The 18,201-nt window shown below is 49.0% G+C and overlaps 1 protein-coding gene across 5 annotated transcripts in view; it reads right to left on the reverse strand.

Moving 5' to 3' along the window:
• The window catches only part of LOC144937182 (nesprin-1-like), a 95,951-nt gene that overhangs the window by 6,726 nt on the left and 71,024 nt on the right, over positions 1-18,201 (reverse strand). For 4 of the 5 annotated variants that reach the window (XM_078864497.1, XM_078864501.1, XM_078864498.1 and 1 more), the window contains 12 exons: positions 17,509-17,671; positions 12,140-12,327; positions 9,183-9,333; positions 8,613-8,795; positions 8,143-8,280; positions 7,431-7,622; positions 6,054-6,372; positions 5,000-5,068; positions 3,823-3,968; positions 2,841-2,958; positions 2,121-2,338; positions 893-1,216 (listed from right to left, as the gene is read on the reverse strand). In XM_078864497.1, the coding sequence (XP_078720623.1) occupies positions 893-1,216; positions 2,121-2,338; positions 2,841-2,958; positions 3,823-3,968; positions 5,000-5,068; positions 6,054-6,372; positions 7,431-7,622; positions 8,143-8,280; positions 8,613-8,795; positions 9,183-9,333; positions 12,140-12,327; positions 17,509-17,671 (2,209 nt within the window). The remainder of the gene's footprint in view (positions 1-892; positions 1,217-2,120; positions 2,339-2,840; positions 2,959-3,822; positions 3,969-4,999; positions 5,069-6,053; positions 6,373-7,430; positions 7,623-8,142; positions 8,281-8,612; positions 8,796-9,182; positions 9,334-12,139; positions 12,328-17,508; positions 17,672-18,201) is intronic. The other variant, XM_078864499.1, reaches the window with a different exon arrangement.

The raw sequence follows: 18,201 nt of genomic DNA on the forward strand, positions 1-18,201 counted from the left end.
CGGAGGCTGATTAAAGGTAATTCACAAATGGCAGCTGGCAGTGAGCGGGATGGAACCATAACACACGAAGAATACTATCTAAAAACTAGTAGGGGGATTTTAAGCGGATCTCTATAGCTACTCGTGTATTCCAGGAAGTCAAATCACTTTTCAGATGACGGGATGGTGGTTCCAGACGTCACAAGTGAATACTGCCAGGGAGAGAGCTCTGTGATAAGATGCAATTACTGTGAACATCATAAAATAAGCAGATGCTGGAGAAAAATTATCAGGACTATAAAAAGTTCAGAGAAATATATCAACCTAAAATCGTGGCATGATGCCTAATTTTTTATTTGAAAATCGTCAACCATAATCCACTGCTGGATAAAGTAATACGCATTATAATAATTATTGGAATAGTTACTACAAGTCCTGAAAAGCCATTAGCATTTCTTACAGTTGTGTGATACAAAAATTCACCGAACACAAGCACATGAGTGTTCATCGCTCCATCTCCACATCCGACGTCATCTCAGGCACGACACATCACTAGAAGTGAAGATGGCCAATGGACAAGGCGTGTAATGGAAGGCAGCCAAAGAATGGAACACATCCAAGAGGAAGACCACCAAGTTGATGTAGCGGTGAGATTCATCTCGCAGGAGCGCGATGGATTACGAATTGTGGCATCGGGGGCCCAAGAAGGGTGATGACAGTGTGAGAAGCAGTATACAGCTATGGAGAGGACATGGCTGATGATGGCACATCAGACGACCAACGTACATAAACGCAGCCCAATGGCTTCCTTAAGCAAGGAAACTATTTAAATGGTCCTTACCAGAATCATCGTTAACATCGTCTCACAACGCTGACATTTTATTATCTTTGCAAATGCTGGCCCCAAACGCACCTCACGACTTGCGTGGATGTTGCTGATGTTGTCAAACAGCGTGTGCTCCAGCTCCTCGAGGCTGCCATTCACCCTCTTCCACCTGCACAGAACGTCGGGCAGGAGCTGGAGGAGGGTTTGCCCAGCCGTCGGGCGGACCCCCGGCACGCAGACCCTGGCCGCCGCCGCTGCGCTCTCTGCCTCGCTGTCGGTGCTCGACCACGAGTCATCGTTGTCGCCCTCCTCCTCCTCATCCCCGTCGCCGCAGGAGCTCTCCAGCTCCCGCGCACCCAGCGTTAGCGACAGCACGAGGGGACGGCGCGACTCCGCGTCCTCCTGGAGTTCCTGCACACCACGTGCAAAAACAAAAAAAAACACCTCCCAATCAAGTGACTCGACAGACCGTTGAATTGTCATGTTTTGAGAGGACGATGATTCTATGCAACTTCTTTTGCATCTCGTTTTCTTTCCAACAATTTTTAAGTGTGGGTGAAAGTGTTAACGGATTACATCTGTGTGAGAGGACATCACGCCATGCACCGTGTGAGGTTCTCTCATACGGCTCGGAAGATAACGTTAATATCTCTAATTAATACTTCCGAAGACAATCGCATTTTGGAAAATGCAACAACACCTTGAATATAGACGATTTGTCTTCATTGTTAGTCTCATTTGTGATGTTTAAGTGATTCATCTTCTTGGTTCTTTCGGTAAAGTCACGTAGAATGGAAATAATAATGAATGAGACTGTCTACTCGACAGACCTGCTCTCCACCTGAGGACGGCTGCTTGCGTTGTGGCCGAAACGTCGTGAGAATTATTTAATGATGTTTTATTTTTATTATTTTATTATTTCCATTCTACGTGACTTTACCGAAAGAACCAAGAAGATGAATCCCTGCAGTCACGAATGCTTTAAATCGAAATGTTTAAGTGACTTTTATATGCATGATCCCAGTGCATGTATCATAAGTGTAATAATTGACTTTAATCAATGCATGCCTATTGGCAATAGAATGGGAGCTGAGATCGGCTCGTGTGCAGGAGATAAATAAATCGCTGCATCACAAGACCACGAGAGATTGACATGTCTTGGGGAAGCCTCATCCAGCAGTGGATAGATCACAGCTGCTGCTGCTGCTAACGACGAGGTTTATAAGAGAAAGATAACACCTGTTGATCTTGTTGTTTTGGTCGAGTCTCCACGTACAGTGAACACGAAGCGATGTGAAAGGCACCGCGTGCTTACCCGCAGTTGGGACAGCGACAGCTGCAAGGCGGACAGCTGTGGGGAGTGAGCAGCTGTGGAGGCACGGCATTGGCCGAGTGTGGCCTGCGCACCGTCCAACCACAGCGCCAGCTCGTGCGCCTGCGCGTCCAGCTGCCGCCACTGCTGCAGCCGCGTGACCATGCGCTGCTCCTTGGCTTGCGCCTGCTCGCGCAGCTCTTCCCAACGCTCGAACACGCCTGCGCTCCGGTACGCGCCACACAGGCACACACATGCAAGTCAGAAAACAGAGATCACCGTAAGACTTTACAGAATGATGGGGCTATTGTTGTTAGCAGCACCCACCCCTCCCCCCACAGTGTCCGTGTGGGTGCTGTAGCCAACACCACACCTGGCCCTGTTTACCTACCCAGCACTGATGTTTACATAATGCACCGGGTATTCATTTAAGGCTGAGGTGACCTAGGGGAAGCCTGGGACTGGTTCATATATCACTGGCCACTGATATTGGGAATGGGCAAGAATGGAAATCAGGTCACCGGGTTCACACACAAACAAACACGTGCACACAAATACATATATGCAAAGAAATAAGAGAATAAAAAATTTGCCGCGTCTAAACAAGTTGAGAGAGGAGGCGGAAGGAGCTGTCCAATTCCTCTCCCTCTTCGTAGTCCAACCCATGGGGTCCTGGTGTAGATGCACCACCTGCTCACACTCAACAACTACGACATTGCGTACCGGACAGCTGCTGCTGCAAGCCCGTGGAGTGGCTGCCGTCTTCTTGGCCTTCCATCAAGGCCTCGCCCATGCAGCGCACGCGCTCAACGCTGCTCTGGCACTCGGTCAGAAGCTGCATCTGCGAGACCATGCGGCAGGTAGGCACTCCGCTCGTTCACACAATTCTCATGCACCACACCGTTCCCATGCACTACACAATTGCCACACAAGGAATTCCTGTTTATCAGTCCTCACGTAGCACCACGGTTCAGGGTTTTAGAATTCAAGCAGTCGTTATACGAGTGTGATGAGTAAAATCTTCGTGACGATTAAACTCAAGAGTGCACCAGCCAGGTAGGCCAGTGGCAGGTGGAGCGGCTCACACATAAAAGACTGCGGGTTCAAATAATGCTTCATTCCCCTGGGGCCGGCATGAAGAGAGGATGAGGCTATGATGCGGTAAGTTAAGAGCGTTCGCAGTGCATTCGAGCTGTCCAAGCAATGAATCCGACTGCTCATCAAAAACTGACCGAGGAGCATCACGGCAGAATTCGATGAACATTTTTTTATTTCTGAAAATGTGTTGTGTCACAGTTGCTTTGTGAGATCTTACTCGGTGGGTAGTTAATTCTACGATTTAAACAATTACGCCAATTAAAGCAAAATAATATTGGGAACCAAAATACATGCATTGAAATCGTGTTTATAATAACTGATCATTTACTTTTCACACATGTTTAGGACTTGTTGTGTAGCACGAATACATTATGCATGTGCCACAAGGGAAGAAACGAGAAGCAGTTTGTAAATGCAACCATTACAGACTGCCTTAAAAAAAATAACCATGCTCACTTTTTTTTTGCAGAGCATCTTGAGATGCGGTCACATTTAGTTTGGTATGTAAATCCCAACTGTATTATTGTCGATACCCCCCTAATATGATGACCGCGGTGTTCTATCGAGAGGTAGTGACTCAGGTATGCCCTCGGGTCCCCGGACTCACGTATTGCGCGTAGGTTCCATCCAGGTCCGGTCCCGTTGGGGTGCGCCGGCTCAGGAAGTGCTCCGTCTGCTGCAGGTGGTAGCGCGTGGCCTCCAATGCCATGTTCAGCTGCTGCAGCTGGAGCTCAAGGACGTTGCCGTTTCCATCTGCCATTAATTCAGAAGCATCGTCACCATCACCGTCCCCGACATCGTCACTGACATTGTCACCATCACCGTCAGCAGCAGAATCGGCAAGTCGTGCGCAGGCACCCCCACACAGCACAGTAGACGTCAACATGGTTAAATGGAAGTCCGTTCACGTTTCGTAATTTGGCTGAACTCACGCAACTGAACAAATTAAGGTCGACCTATGGTCAATGTTAATAATGCTGACATGCTGTATTGAAAACATATACATGTGTAAGAAATTAGTTTAAGAAATTGAAAATTGTTTTAAATGTTCTCATGCATGCTGTTGGCCATGTCAGCATTTATCATAAATTGTGGGCAGATTAATATAGCTCCCCAGAACAAAGAAAATTAAGAACACCACAACGCATGCATTTTAAACAGACACTCATTTTATGGATCCCAAAACTATAAAAATTCCGATATAAATTGATATCTGCTTTCATTATAGATAATACGTTTGCCATTTTACATTATCATCCAATCTATAAAATGCAGTATTCTGACATTGTCATTCTCAGGATTACCTTGACATTACGTTACCAGTTGTGAGCAGACGTTTGATATCGCACATTTAGTTTATCCCACTTTGGAGCTCACAGTATGGATCACGAAGACGATGATGCAGTTAAGCATGAGCGAAGGGTAACGTCGGCAGTGGATGTTAATGAACAGCGATGATTACCGACAACCAACGTTAAAAGCAGCGATGACCGTGGTTGACAAACAGCTGCAGTAACCCCACAGAGGCAGAAATTAGTGACTGGTAAACAGGCCGTGCGTAAAGTTGCATTATAAAACTGCAAGGGGTTATTCTGAAATGAGATGCCACACAGCATGGGAATTAGGAAGCCAGGTTGCCGGGCATATTTCCATCCGACCTGCCTAGCCAGGCACGAGGCTGGATGGAAAGCGCTTTCCTGGTGCCGGGGGGGGACGCGGGGGCGAGTAGTGGTGGTTGGCAATGAGCATGCAGAGCGCAACGCCCGCTGTGCCTTGCATCATACCCCTTGATGTCCTGAGGACACTTTCTGTCTGAGCGATGAAGGCCTCATGAGTCTCAGTGACAGCTATATCTGAAAGGACAAAACCCGCACAATTTCACATCCTGGGCTGTCAACACAGCCTGCAGCCCTGCCCAGCACAAGGCTGTGTGTGAGTCTGGGGGACGAGGCTGCGCGACTGGTACCAGCCTGAAGGTTTGTCCAGGGGTCGACAGCCTTGGAGTGGTGTGCATTTGTTAAACGGTGATAAAACGGCATGCGATTTCACTTCAACGGGTTTGTCTGTGATGACTGACGTTCCCAGGGATAATGTATAAAATGTCAACGGTTTGCACTTTCCAACGTTGCGATGTTGCAGTGCACGAAGAGCTGAAACGTGTGGCTCAGCTCGTTCCATGTAAACATTAAGCAGATAATTATTATGAATGTATTTTCTGTAACCGAGGAAAATTTTACTAGAAAAAGTGATGTCACAGGAGCAGGGCGTAGTGGTGCATGGCTGTAATCAGGTGCTTTGGAGGAAAGTAGGTTCATAAATCCATCTGCTTGTATTTTTGAGTGCTACCACCCCATATGCATGGGTTTCCTCCGAGTGTTTTGGTTCCTCCTACGTGGAAATCACTCCTTAAAAAGAAATGAATCAAATAATTTCAATGCAAGGTTTCCCTGAGAAAAAGTGCTGAGATTCATAAGGCTTGCTTGTTAGACAAATCACATCATAATTAATCTTTAGACTTTGGTGAAGTGCTTCGTTAAACAATTAAGAGTTTTCATGTTCATACCCAAAACCGAGGAGTACAACATGGACATGCGCATACATTTACATACTTGTAATCATATATTCAATGAGATCAATGTATTTTAACAGAGACCTGGGTTTCAACATTCAACAATTTGGTGGTTAAGGAAGTATTGTGAAGAAACAGAGGGTCTTCTATCGCCATTGACCCCTGGCACCTGACCGACCTTTGACCCCTGGCACCTGACCGACCTTTGACCCCTGGCACCTGACCGACCTTTGACCCCTGGCACCTGACCGACCTTTGACCCCACGTACCGGTAAGAGTGCCATCAGCGTCATCGTATCCCCCGTCATCGTCGTCTTCCTCCCCTCTCTCAGGTGCCCCCTCCATGCGGGTGATGTCAAATTGGTAGTCCCACTCGAGGCTGGCTGGCGTGTCTCGTCCCGAAGGGTGGGCGAGCGCTGCGTTGCGCGTGGCAGAGGGCCGCAAGAGGCACGGATCGCCCACCGAGCCCACGATCGGGGCGTTCGCAACGCCGACGCTCATGCCGTCGACGCTCGGCGGAACCCCGTCCAGCTCCTCCGGCTCCGTCTCGGCGTCCGACTGATCGTCGTCATCGTCCGTCACCACCACCTGCACACAATTCAGAGGCCCCGTGCGGTGGCGGCGCGGTGTTCAGTTCAATGCGCACGCCTCTCAGCAGTCGTCCCCTTTTGCTTAAGTTTGTATTCACAAGTTCATTGCCCAAGAGCAGGTGCATAGCTAAAACTCCCATCGGATCGAATCCAATCCCACTTCCAGCTCTTCATCTCTCACCATCGCTCTCCGTGCGCGAGTAGTTGAAATATAACGAGGGAAGAGAAGGAGAGTTCAGCTGGTCTCGGCCTTGCCTTCATCGGCAGTGTTTTTTAGGTGACAATGGACACCATCACCGCATGCAATTTAACCTCAAGCATGCATGTGACGATACAAGCACGGATGTCCGTGCACATGTATTGTGGTAAAGAGAAAGGTCCCCATTAAAGGAATGTGGAATATCCACCACTAGATCAGGATTAACAAGAGCAATTAACAGGGAGACACTTTGACATGACTCTGACTACGTGGCTGGTACTTGACAGCTTATATATGTGGGTGGCTTGTGGCTGGTGTACATATATGATGTCTGCACATATCGAGTGTTTGATGGGTGTACGGATGGTCTATCTATCAAGCGGTGGTTTTGTACATGAACAGCCCTTTTGGTAATCCACCGCTGGATAAGGGCCTGCCCCAATACCGTGCAGGTCATGGGGATTACTTGACCATACTCCACCATGCTGCTCAGGGTAGGTTGGTTCTATACTAACCCTTGCATATGTAAAATATGTTCAGGAGCTAAACGCCAATGTTGAGGTCTGCGAGCCATGAGAGGCCATCCATGCGAGAGTTCGTGTTTTACTATTCCTGATTGGTGAATGCACTGAGCACAAATTTAGGAGCATGGTATACAACCATACAGATTCTGCTTGCCCTCTGCTGTCCACAAAGTAGCCCCAGGGTGCTGTGGCTGATCTGTATATCCAGTGTTGTCTGACGTACGGACAGCGGTGGACCTCACACTGCACTCCTGAATGAACCCAGACCGCGACTGCGGGGTACAAGTCTGGCCTGGCCGCCCGCCCGTGTCGACGAGAGAGAGCATCGCTCACCAGGAGGCCGTGGATGCGAGTGAGATATCGCTCGACGCGCGCGAACACGTCCTGCCAATCTCGCCGCAGCTGCTCCAGCTCCTCCTCGATGACGGCGGCATCCAGCGGCTCGCTCTTCTGGATCAGCTCCTCAGCGTGAGTGATGAGCTCCTCAATGCGTGCCGTGTTCAGCTCGATTTCCTGCTGGTAGGCCTGCGGGCCGTGACAATCGCAAACAAGGATGGAACATCGTGCACGCGCACGGACCGTGTAACGCTTTCCAAGCCGCACAACGAGATGTTGTCACACGGCGCGTGATACGCGACGTCGCGAAGATGACGTCACACCCAATGAAGTCATGGAGAAATGAGGCAGGAGCATTAAGCACGATGCCATCGCCTTGGCAGAAAAAGCTAATCTATTTGTAATGGATTTTTGTACTGTGATGGGCAACCCTTTGATACATTTTATATCAGTTAAGTTTTATATCAGCTAAGTCCCGAACTGCAACAAAACTCACTCAAATGTAATATATAATGGATTCTCTTTATGAGAGTTATCGCGAACCCTGCTGATGACAGATAAATGGGCAGGGCTAGCGCATAAGCACTTTCAACCTTCGCTGTAAAGCGTAAAAAAAAGACAGACGCCAAAAGGCGGAAATCAAGACGATCCTACCGGACGGCTGATTCAAGGAAACGTGATCAGATGATGGACAGTGCAGGCGTCTCACCCGCAGCTGGCGCAGCTTGACCTCGCGGTCGAACTCGGAGAAGTGCTCGAGGTTGGTGAGCTGCAGGTCCATCTGGGTGAGCCACACCACCAGGCTCTCGCGCGTCGTCTCAAACTCATCGCGCTGGCTCACAAAGTGCTGACCGGGCGTGGTGTCGGGGCAGGGAGACAGGAAGAAGGTATTGGGAGAGCACATCTCAGAGAACTCGAGGGAAAAAGAAGCACATGCAGCAGACCACAAGGCCCGTGAGTGTCATTCGGAGTGAAACGCCTTCATCGTGCTCCCCTCTTCTCTCACACTTTTTACAAAAATAAAGCGCATACCGATTCCAACAAGATGCAAAAACAACAACCCACGAGCAGCCGCCGTGGTTGTGTGCTCGGGGCTGGCCTTGCCCAAGGGCCGTATCTCAGCCCGGGACCAGAAGCGAGCGACGCGACCGTGCGGTCCGCGTCTTGGCGTGCCCTCACTTTGAGGCGGCGCAGGATGGCGGCGACGCGGCGCTGGAGATCATCCCAGCGCTGGTTGCAGCTGAGCACCATGCGACGCAGGCAGCACGTCGCGTCCGTGCGGTTCTCGCGCGCCAGCCGTCGGTACTGCTTGTTGACGAGCTCCAGCTGCGTCAGGCTCTCATGCACCTGCCGCTGGATGCCCTGGATGGGGTGGGGTGTGGTAGCGGGGGTGGTGGTGATCGCAGGCAGGGGACATCGGGCATCAGCACCGGCTTTATCGTGATCGCCGGCAATGCTGACGCTGGCGGCGTCGCTTATAAACTCATCAGCGGTGCCATCGCAACTGCTGCCCTCTTTATCAAGAGCAATAAACGCCGCCCAATGCACTCAGGAAACATTTGACTTTGACTGTACTTATAATGCCCCTCCTTCCTATGACCACCACTGTTGAAACATTGAAATACAACCAGTTGAATGTCTGCGGCTGTCGTGCGTCGAGTATTGATGACCGTGTGCGGTGTAAAATCCGTGCTTGTAGAGTGACGAGTGCTCACGAGCGCCCACGGTTGAAGGGGGGGGGGGCGGCACCTCAAAGCGTTTGAGCTCCTCCTTGGCCTGCGTGTACAGCACCAAGGAGGAGTTCGGCGAGGCGGCCGTGCGCTCCAGCTCCACCAGCCATTCCTCCAACCGCGTGTGGTCCTCCCGGAACTTCTGCCATAGCCGCCACGTGTCCTCAATCCTGCCAGCGGGCACGGGTAACGGGGCACGCACCCGATATGGCACACGAGTGAGCACCAGGGGGCAGCAGGTACCATATACCCACAGCACCTCCATCCAAGGGGGTGATCAAAGACTCCAAAAACTAATTAAAAGGTGACTTGGCAAGTTACCAAAAATTTACAGAAATGTCCATATATAGCAGCTAGAGTCACTGACGGTCTATTCTCTAGAATATCTTTGTATAGATTACCATCTACAAGCGCACGTAACTCTGTTTTGCACACCATATTGAGATGCAGCTGTATTTAGACGCTAAATTAATCCAAATTGTATTGTAAAAGCATTGTAATTAAAATCACCTCGATTTTCGGCATATCATTTCAATTTTTGGCCCCGGCATGGGTCCGCGCGCTTCACGATCGGCGCCGCCGCCGCCTCCTCCTCGCTACAGTTGTAGCGAGTGAACGAGGGAGTGAGCGAGCCGGTAGGCGAGAGCCCTCGAGGAGAGGGCACTCGACGAAGAGAGGCGCGCTCCGCATTGCGCAGGCGCAAGTGGCTGCGCTAGAGTACGACGACTCGCTGGACCCTGCCCCCCACGGCCCCCTATCAGGTGGTGTGGCAGCTGGCAGAGGCCACCTCTTTGTCCAGTAAAGTACTCTGCTATCTCACCAACAGGACCATTTGCATTCGAGTTCAAGTTCATTTATTAGGCATAGCCCTGTGAATCGGGTGCAACCGCAACAAACAAAAAACAAAAACATGAACAAAAAACATCTTAAAGTTAATATGTGACTAAGTGACGGTTCAATTACCCCTGCTGTGCAAAGATGGCATTTCCACTAAAAAGGCACGGACTGCAGTAAAACGGATGTTAAAGAAACTCTGACCGTCATTCGCAGGAGTGGGTCATGATATGCTGGCATCAATTCAAATGCACAATTTAAACAGCTATGTGCACATACAGCCCATTTGTCAATCCAATACTGAATGAGGGCCTCCCCATGCTGTGTGGTCGTGCTATTTGACCATAGATCACCCTGCTGGTCGATATGGTTGGGGAATATGAACAGCACTGGTGGCATATGCAGCGCAAAAGTAGCTTTAGTTGCACTGCCCCCTACTGCCCATCACAATAAACTATATTACGAAATTGATTCTAGAATTTTTGCAAATACGGAAATAATATATTTTATTTACGATGTCTTTTCAAGCACATTCGGTTCTCAATGTTTTTGTTAAACGTGATAGATAGCGTACGCTTCAGCCATTAAAATACCACAAGCAATAAAACATTAAGAGTGGAGTGGTGACACATTGGTTAATGCGCTGCGCTAAGAACCTGGTGAACAGAGTTGAATTCCTGGTCTCGGCCAACATCAGTGGCGGGCAATATCTGAACCGTCCTGGACACCCACCACCCCCACGACGCCTTTTTCCCACAACTCACAGCGACCAGCCTTTGGGTCGTCTGGTCAAACAACCCCCACCACCGACACGCCATGTGGAAGGGGGCTTCATCCAGCAGTGGACTGACAAAGAGCTGTACATTATCATAAGAAAACACTACAGGCGTTGAGTCCATCTTAAGAAACACAAAACGGTGGCATCGTCGAAAAAACCTCAAGCGGCATCGTATTGGCATGTGTGGCAACCGGTTGTGACACAACTGGATGTAACATAGCAGCAATGATCCCTTGAAGCATTGCTCGTGCCTCCAAGGTAAACCTGAATGGTGAGAGAGCTCAGCTTTCGTTCCTCTTTGTGATCTGCGACTACACTCCATCGCGGCCCCGATTAACAACACGGCCAGGTACACGCTGTGCCCAGCAGCTCCGTTACCCCTCTGTGGCCAAAACAGCAATGTGTGCAGTCGTGAACACGGCATTAATTAAAACGGTCCGGACACGGTTCGCACAACACGATGCTGTTATAGCGAGGCTCAATGGCGGTGCCGTTGCCAACATTTCACTTTTATTTGCTTGTAAAAACTTTCCAAATTGTGCCCCACTTCACCAGAAAAAAGTGCCACAATGTAAAGTGCTCGGAATTAATGGGCTTTGAAATTTCGGAAGGTTCTCAGGAGAAGCAGCACTTTGCAGGCAAAAGGTTAGTGGATCACAGATTTGTAAAAACTGAGTTGCCAAGATGGCAGTATAAGAAGTGGGTTTACAAGTCCGTCCACGTGGACTTTTTTAAAAACTAAATCTTTACGCATGCTGGTTTAATTATTATTAGATGATTCACAGTCGATGTGACTCAGAGCCTAAATGACTGCAAACACGTCGGCAAGTAAATAGATAACTTTAAAAATACAATAAAAACAGATGATGTATTCTACGTCGTCACTCTTATTTCACATAGGCACGAAATAAAATATGTTAAGTATCGATTGATGTTGTGCAAATAAGATATTCCATCTCAAGTGATTATCCAGGTGAAATGTCATACTAAATTAAAAAAAGTTTTGCTGGCGCATGGGCAGGCAAGTGCACGGTGCTGATGTCACCACCCACATCTGCACAATGACGCCACTGCATCCAACAGCGTCGAGCTGGGTTCCGACATCACACTGACGTTACGCCCCCTCCTACCCCCACCCCAAATGTGTATCCCACGCAAATGCACGGGCAGTGCTAGTTTTGCAACAACAAAAAAGTACATCTCGATTTAAATAGATTTGGCATTATCTACATTTTTGTTTTATCTGTGCAGTCCCTCCGCCCTATTACCCCAAATACCAAATAATCGCGAGTCGGCAGCACTTCATACTTTGTGACTGCTCTTCCCAAACTCAGGGGTTGGCGCAGGACGAACGGAAGCCCCACCTGAGCCGACGCTCCATGGCTGTGGCGCAGATGTTCCTCCAGCGCCGCTCGAGGCCGCGCGTCGCCTGCGACAGACCGTCGCTCTCTGCCTTGCCGGCGCACGCGTCGCAATCCTGCAGCAGGGCCCCGCACGCGCCCAGAACCGACGACACGCTGGCGCTGTGCTCCTCAATGTCTTTCTGCAGCTCCTGCGGGAGACAGACGGAGAGAGATCGGACCAGCGAGACGAGCCGCACAACCCCATCCCTCCTCCTGGGCACCAACTTCTAGTCAACACCAGATGTTTACGACAACAAAAAAATATTTAGTTAAGAGAAGCAGAGGTGGTCGGATGCCTCTGAAGTCTAACAGTGTAAAATCCCTGAGCCAGCACCGCTGAGATCCCAAATGTGAATCTGCATTTGTTTTCCTTTTTTCTATCAACATTCCAATCTCAATATCGGAATTGCATCACAAGATCAATTAATTAGGAGGAAATGGCAAAAAAACTAAGACTGGCATTCTAAACGATGGAAACTGTTCACCGTCATGTGGGAACACAGAGACGAGGGAAACCACTTGCGAAAAAAGACCTATAGTACCGCTAGACAAGGCTTAATAGCCTAACAGCAACATTTCAGTCCGTGTGGATTATAGTTCGGGGAAGAGAAAGTCCCTTGAGCAGGAACCTCGGCTGTATTTCACACATCACTTGCTGCCCGTTGTTTACGCTCTTGAATCCACTGGGGACAGTTCGAAACGGGGTACAGTTTGAAAGAGGACTGCACAGATTTGCGATGCGACAGTGGCCCTTATGTAAGCGTGTGCAGGCCACAAGAGTAATAAGATCGCATTGCAGTGGGACCAAATCAAATACCACCTCACAAAAGAATCCCTGTGCGTGATTGCACAAACACGCTCTGGAGGCAATGGTGCACCTGTTTCGGCAGCTCAATAGAGAAAGGTCCCATTTTCCTTCTTGCCGGCTTAAAGAGCTTGGGTGTCTCATTGTGAGTAGAGGGTTGGGGGTCCCGCTATTACGTGGTAACTGACTAGCAAAGCGATTCGCCTTCATGCAATCCCATCCCTCGGCAAGACAAATAAATCTCGACGCGCTTCACAAGTCTTCCATTATTTAAAAGGTGCCGAATATAATTACGCACAAACACACCTTTCATCTATCGAGACTCGCCTTTCAAAAAACGACGCATGAATGATTTATAGATTTTAAATATGCATTTAAAAGACCCCTGTTTATGCATTTCAGTTGACGGGAATTTGCGGGGTTTTTTGATGTTGCGTTTCATATGTTTTTCTAACGCCTCCCTTGTAAATCGTGCCGGGACAGTACACTCCCTAACAAGACCGTGTGCACACCACAGGCGAAGTTCACTCGAGCCCCAATGCTAAAAGCTCACTCCTCGCTGACCGAACGAGTGTCAAGGCGCCAAGCCCACGCTTGCGTGACGGACGTGACCAGCGTCACGCACAGGCGGGGCGATTCGGGGAGAGGAAAAAACCCACTTCAAACTGTTTACTATCCAACGTGCAGCCGTCATAAGGGACTTTGAGAGGCCGTAAATAAGCATTAACTTTGCTATATATGCAAACTTTACGGCAGTCAGAATTCGACACTTCATTTTGATCTGCACTGAGATTGCTTTTCTGCTTGTCAGAAAAAAAAGGTTAGAAGGGATTCCGAATGAGCATTGAGGCAGTGCTCATCTACGTTATGCAGCCCTAGGCCAGTGGTGGAAATTCCACATTATGATGCCGGGGTGAACCTATCCATAGGACAACCACTTTTAACTTGCCCGCAAAGTGGTATTCATATTGGCCCCGGAGAGATGATGGACTTTAATTAAATTTTATTAATTTAATTTTTTTTAATTTCATTTTATTTCTACATACGTGACTTTACCGAAAAAAATAATGAGTATAATGTCTCCAGTCACGAAAGCTTAAATCCTAGATTATGATGGACTGAGTTGACCCCCAACCGGGCTTTTAACTGGAAACCTTACAATTGTGAGCCACTCTGCTGCTTGATTTCTGATTGTACGTTTAAGTTATTCTGTTTTTCAACACGTCTAATGACTTTCACAGAATACTGTTAATGTCTTGGAGATGTTAGCTATTACACAGAGCAAGCATCTCAGTGCCCCTTTTTCCATGACATCATAGTTATTATTATTACTACGACCAATTTACCATGCATCCAGTACAAAGGGGCATCCATTACCTGCCACCACACGCATACATACAGCCCGCATTAAAAACACACACACAACAATTACCGTACAGCGTAAGCAAACAGAGGCAACATCTCACTACCGTACCTGCAGGCGAATCCCAACTTGCCCCGAAGCTACGATGCACTCAAGTCAAAGTACGCTCCAGGCACCATGTCGTCGCACGGCCGTATCCACAATTAATTTCATCCCAACGCAGAATCGCCAGTCTTGTCACATCCACACTCGGGAACGTCTGTGCGCCCCCCTCTCTTTCTCTCGCTCGATCTACCACTCTCCCTCCTCTGGGCGGTTGGAATAGCGAGCAAAGCCGGCTGCTAGGGATACTGTTCACGTGGATACAGGTGCAGGTTGGCTCCCACGCCCAACCCCCTCCACATCGCCACCCCCTTACTTCCTCCCTCCATCCGCGCCGTGGCATTCGACTATGTCTCGACTACGCCCCAGCGCAATCGAACGAGCCAACGGGTGAGCGAGCTTGTGCCACGCTGGGCTCGTTGTCTCTCACCCTGTCCCACCCTCTGTCAGCCCCACCCACTCCCCGACACAACCTGTTTGTTTTCCTTCCATTGGTTTACACCTTTCCTTTAAAAATACTAATCTACACAATTCTCGCAGCCTTTCGATGCTCTTAAAAATCGTAATCTGTCCATTATAAAATACGCCACCCCGTGAAAGTTTATCAAATATATCAGCACGGCCACATCCAAGAGGCTGCAACGGTGGCTTTATTTCATGGTGGGGTGGTTTGGACTGGTGTTTTGGGTTTGCATTGGCAAGGCTGCTGCTTTGAGAGGCGGTTTGGATGCTGGTCAGAGTGATTTTGGAAACTTGGCCATGGAATGACTGAATGTAAGGCCTCTTGCAGGAATGCAAGCATGTCGAATGGGTGTGTCTTCAATCCCTCTCAAGAAAGAATACAATGGACCATCTTAAAGGGTCCTGATTTGCTTGGCTTATTTTTGCAACAGAGCAGAGAAACAACACCTACTGTGTTTCTCAGCTTAACTGGGGTGGGTTTGCATTGCCAGTGAATGTTAGGTTAGAGACCTCAATCTAGTGATTGAGGTCTTAAAAACGCATCTGAAGTATACCAGTGCTGAGTGGGATTTTTTTGTCTTGGTGTGATTCGTAGATTTGTTGGTTAAGAGTTATTTTGAGTACTGAATAAAGTTAGCCCACCAGATGTTTGTTTATAGACATGTTTGCAACTACTGTGTCTGACTGTCATGAGCTGCACTCCAATAATAACAGTGGCAGCCTAGCAATAGAACGTGCCAGAGATGACGTCCATAGAGGAGATTGAGTGATTAAATCGGTTCATGTGGCGGCGTTAGGCAGATTGTTACATTGCAAGATTGTGAGAGTTGGTGGCAGCTTTTCATCTAGCAGTGGATTGGCCATGGCTGAAGCTGATGATAATGATGGTGGCGTAGACAATGTTCTATTGAATGATTAATTTACTTAATGATCCAGGAGAGCCACGCTGATTTGTAGGACTCGTTTTCAGGAGGGATCCTGCTGCTGCATTGGGTTTTTACTTGAGATATTTTTTGACAATAAATTCGTGAGTGTTTACACGAGTGGGAAGAAACCGGAACAGCCAGAGGCAACCCACACGTGCAAGGGGGGAAACACTATCCCCGTACAGACGGAAACGGATGGCAACTAGGCCACACGCTGTGCTGCCTTCTCCTGGTGAGTCACAGTACGGGCACCTCCTCGACGCCCTCGGGAAGGGAGCTTCACAACTTTTGCGCAATCCACCAACCCTTGCTGCTTCCACATTGCTACGTGCATAGCCACCACCACCAGAATATTTTTTCCTCCCAAGAGGTAGCAAACGGTGACCATAAAATGGCAATCAGCAGTTGCACACCTGTGTGCCCTTTGGATACTTCATGTTTGCCTGGCCGGCATACGCAGGGCACGAAGTGCATATGCGTGTGCAGGTGCTGGTGGTGGTGGTGTTGTGTTTGGGAGATGATGTCACTTATTTACAGCCGGCTTCATTTTCCACTGTTAGTTCAGGGTGGTGCCCAGTGGACTAGCTCTATGTGAGTCAATTTTGTATGAAATCCGATCATATGGCACTGTGGGCAGGGTGCATTGTGTCTCACGATCAGCAGAAAAGCAAGTTCAACGCATGGTCAGGGGTCGAATCAGGCCACCACCATCGTCATTATAATGATCATCATCATCACACCGTTCTTACCATGATCAACATTGCTGTAATGATCATCACTGTCATGAGCATTAATCAACCTTAGTCATCATCATCCCCCTTACCACCATCATGATAATTATCATTGTCATTATCATCACCACCCTTATAATAAATGCAGTGACCACCACCAGCCTTACGATTATTATCGTAATCCCTGTGGGGGACAATGATAATAATCGCCACTTTCTGGAAAGTCAACAACGGTCATCTGTACGGAGGCGTTGTCTGCCAAAATTCCACCACTGGCTCAGCACCAACCATTGATGGCTGCTGATTTACCCTGGAGTACACGAGTACGGAGTCATACTTTCCTATTTTCCACAAAACTCCAAGACCACGCCAACATTATGATTTAATGAGGAATGAAATGAAAGCTCATAATACAAGTCAATTTGTTTTAAGACGTTGACCGCTGACTTGATAAGTTGGCTTCACGATTCCAGGGCTGCCAATAGGCTCAACCATTTGAAATTATAGCCAGGCGTGTGACGTGAGCCCCGCAACCCCATTTAAAAAAATCACACAACGGAGAGTGGTGAAGGGACACATGGTTGATGACTTGTGTCAGGTGAGTTGATGAGGGGCAAAGGGTCAGGTGAGTATTAGACAAGCTGAATTGTGAGTGTCAGGTGAGTTGCTAGTGAGTGGTGCTAGGCGAGTTAATGTCTGACGAGGGGGGTCAAGTGAGGGTCACGCGAGCGTCGCGTCACCCCGTCCAAATGACGGGCTGCCAACTCGTATTTTCAATGATGAGAATCATCTGCGTGGCTGTACTGTGTTACACTGTGTGTAATAGCCGGCGCTCGCTGCGAATCGGCAAGAGCGATCGAATCTCCGAGCAGGAGAACGAACGTGCGGCGCCGAGAGGTCAGCCGTGCCATCGCCGCCGGCTCCCGTTGCCGAGCACGTACCTGCTGCTGCGCCAGCTTCAGCTGGATCTCGGTCGCCTCGAAGTCGTGGTAGACGATGGGCTGCGCCAGCGTGGCCTCCATGCAGGCGAGCCAGGAGCGCAGGCTGCCCATGGCACTGTCCAAATGCTGCTTGTTGCCGCTCACATCCTGGAGCCAGCGCACCCTGCACGCCGCGCACGGCACGCGTCGCTCAACACGCGGTCCGACGCTAGCGCGCCACGTTGTGACTCTAGCGCTCCCCGTTGTAGGTCACCGATGCTCGCTGCGCTGAACCGGCCGGTGTCAACCCCCAGCCGTTTTGTTTTTGTTTTCAACCAGCAGCATTTCACACGTTATCTTCTGGCACCATGCATTTGTGAATTTGTTACTTAATTCCAGAGTGCACCAACCACTGTGACAGCACCGCTCCCCCATCTAATATATTTACAGAATATATATCCTGTGCATTGTTGATGAAGGCTCTCCCATGCCGTGTGGGTTGTGGGTGTGTTATTAAGCAATGCCTAAGAGTACTGGACAGTGTGGGTTGGTAAATCCATAATTAAACGGTCTACACACGGATTCAATTATCCAGATTTCGTAAGCCGAGTTAGGATAAGCCTGGACAGTGTCTGGATGGTGGGCAGCAGAGGGCAGTGCACCATAATGCATTGTTGTACCGTATGTATATGCTCCCCGCTTTCAACAACGCAC

Source organism: Lampetra fluviatilis, chromosome 18, assembly GCF_964198595.1.
Source record: "Lampetra fluviatilis chromosome 18, kcLamFluv1.1, whole genome shotgun sequence".
NCBI lineage: Eukaryota > Metazoa > Chordata > Hyperoartia > Petromyzontiformes > Petromyzontidae > Lampetra > Lampetra fluviatilis.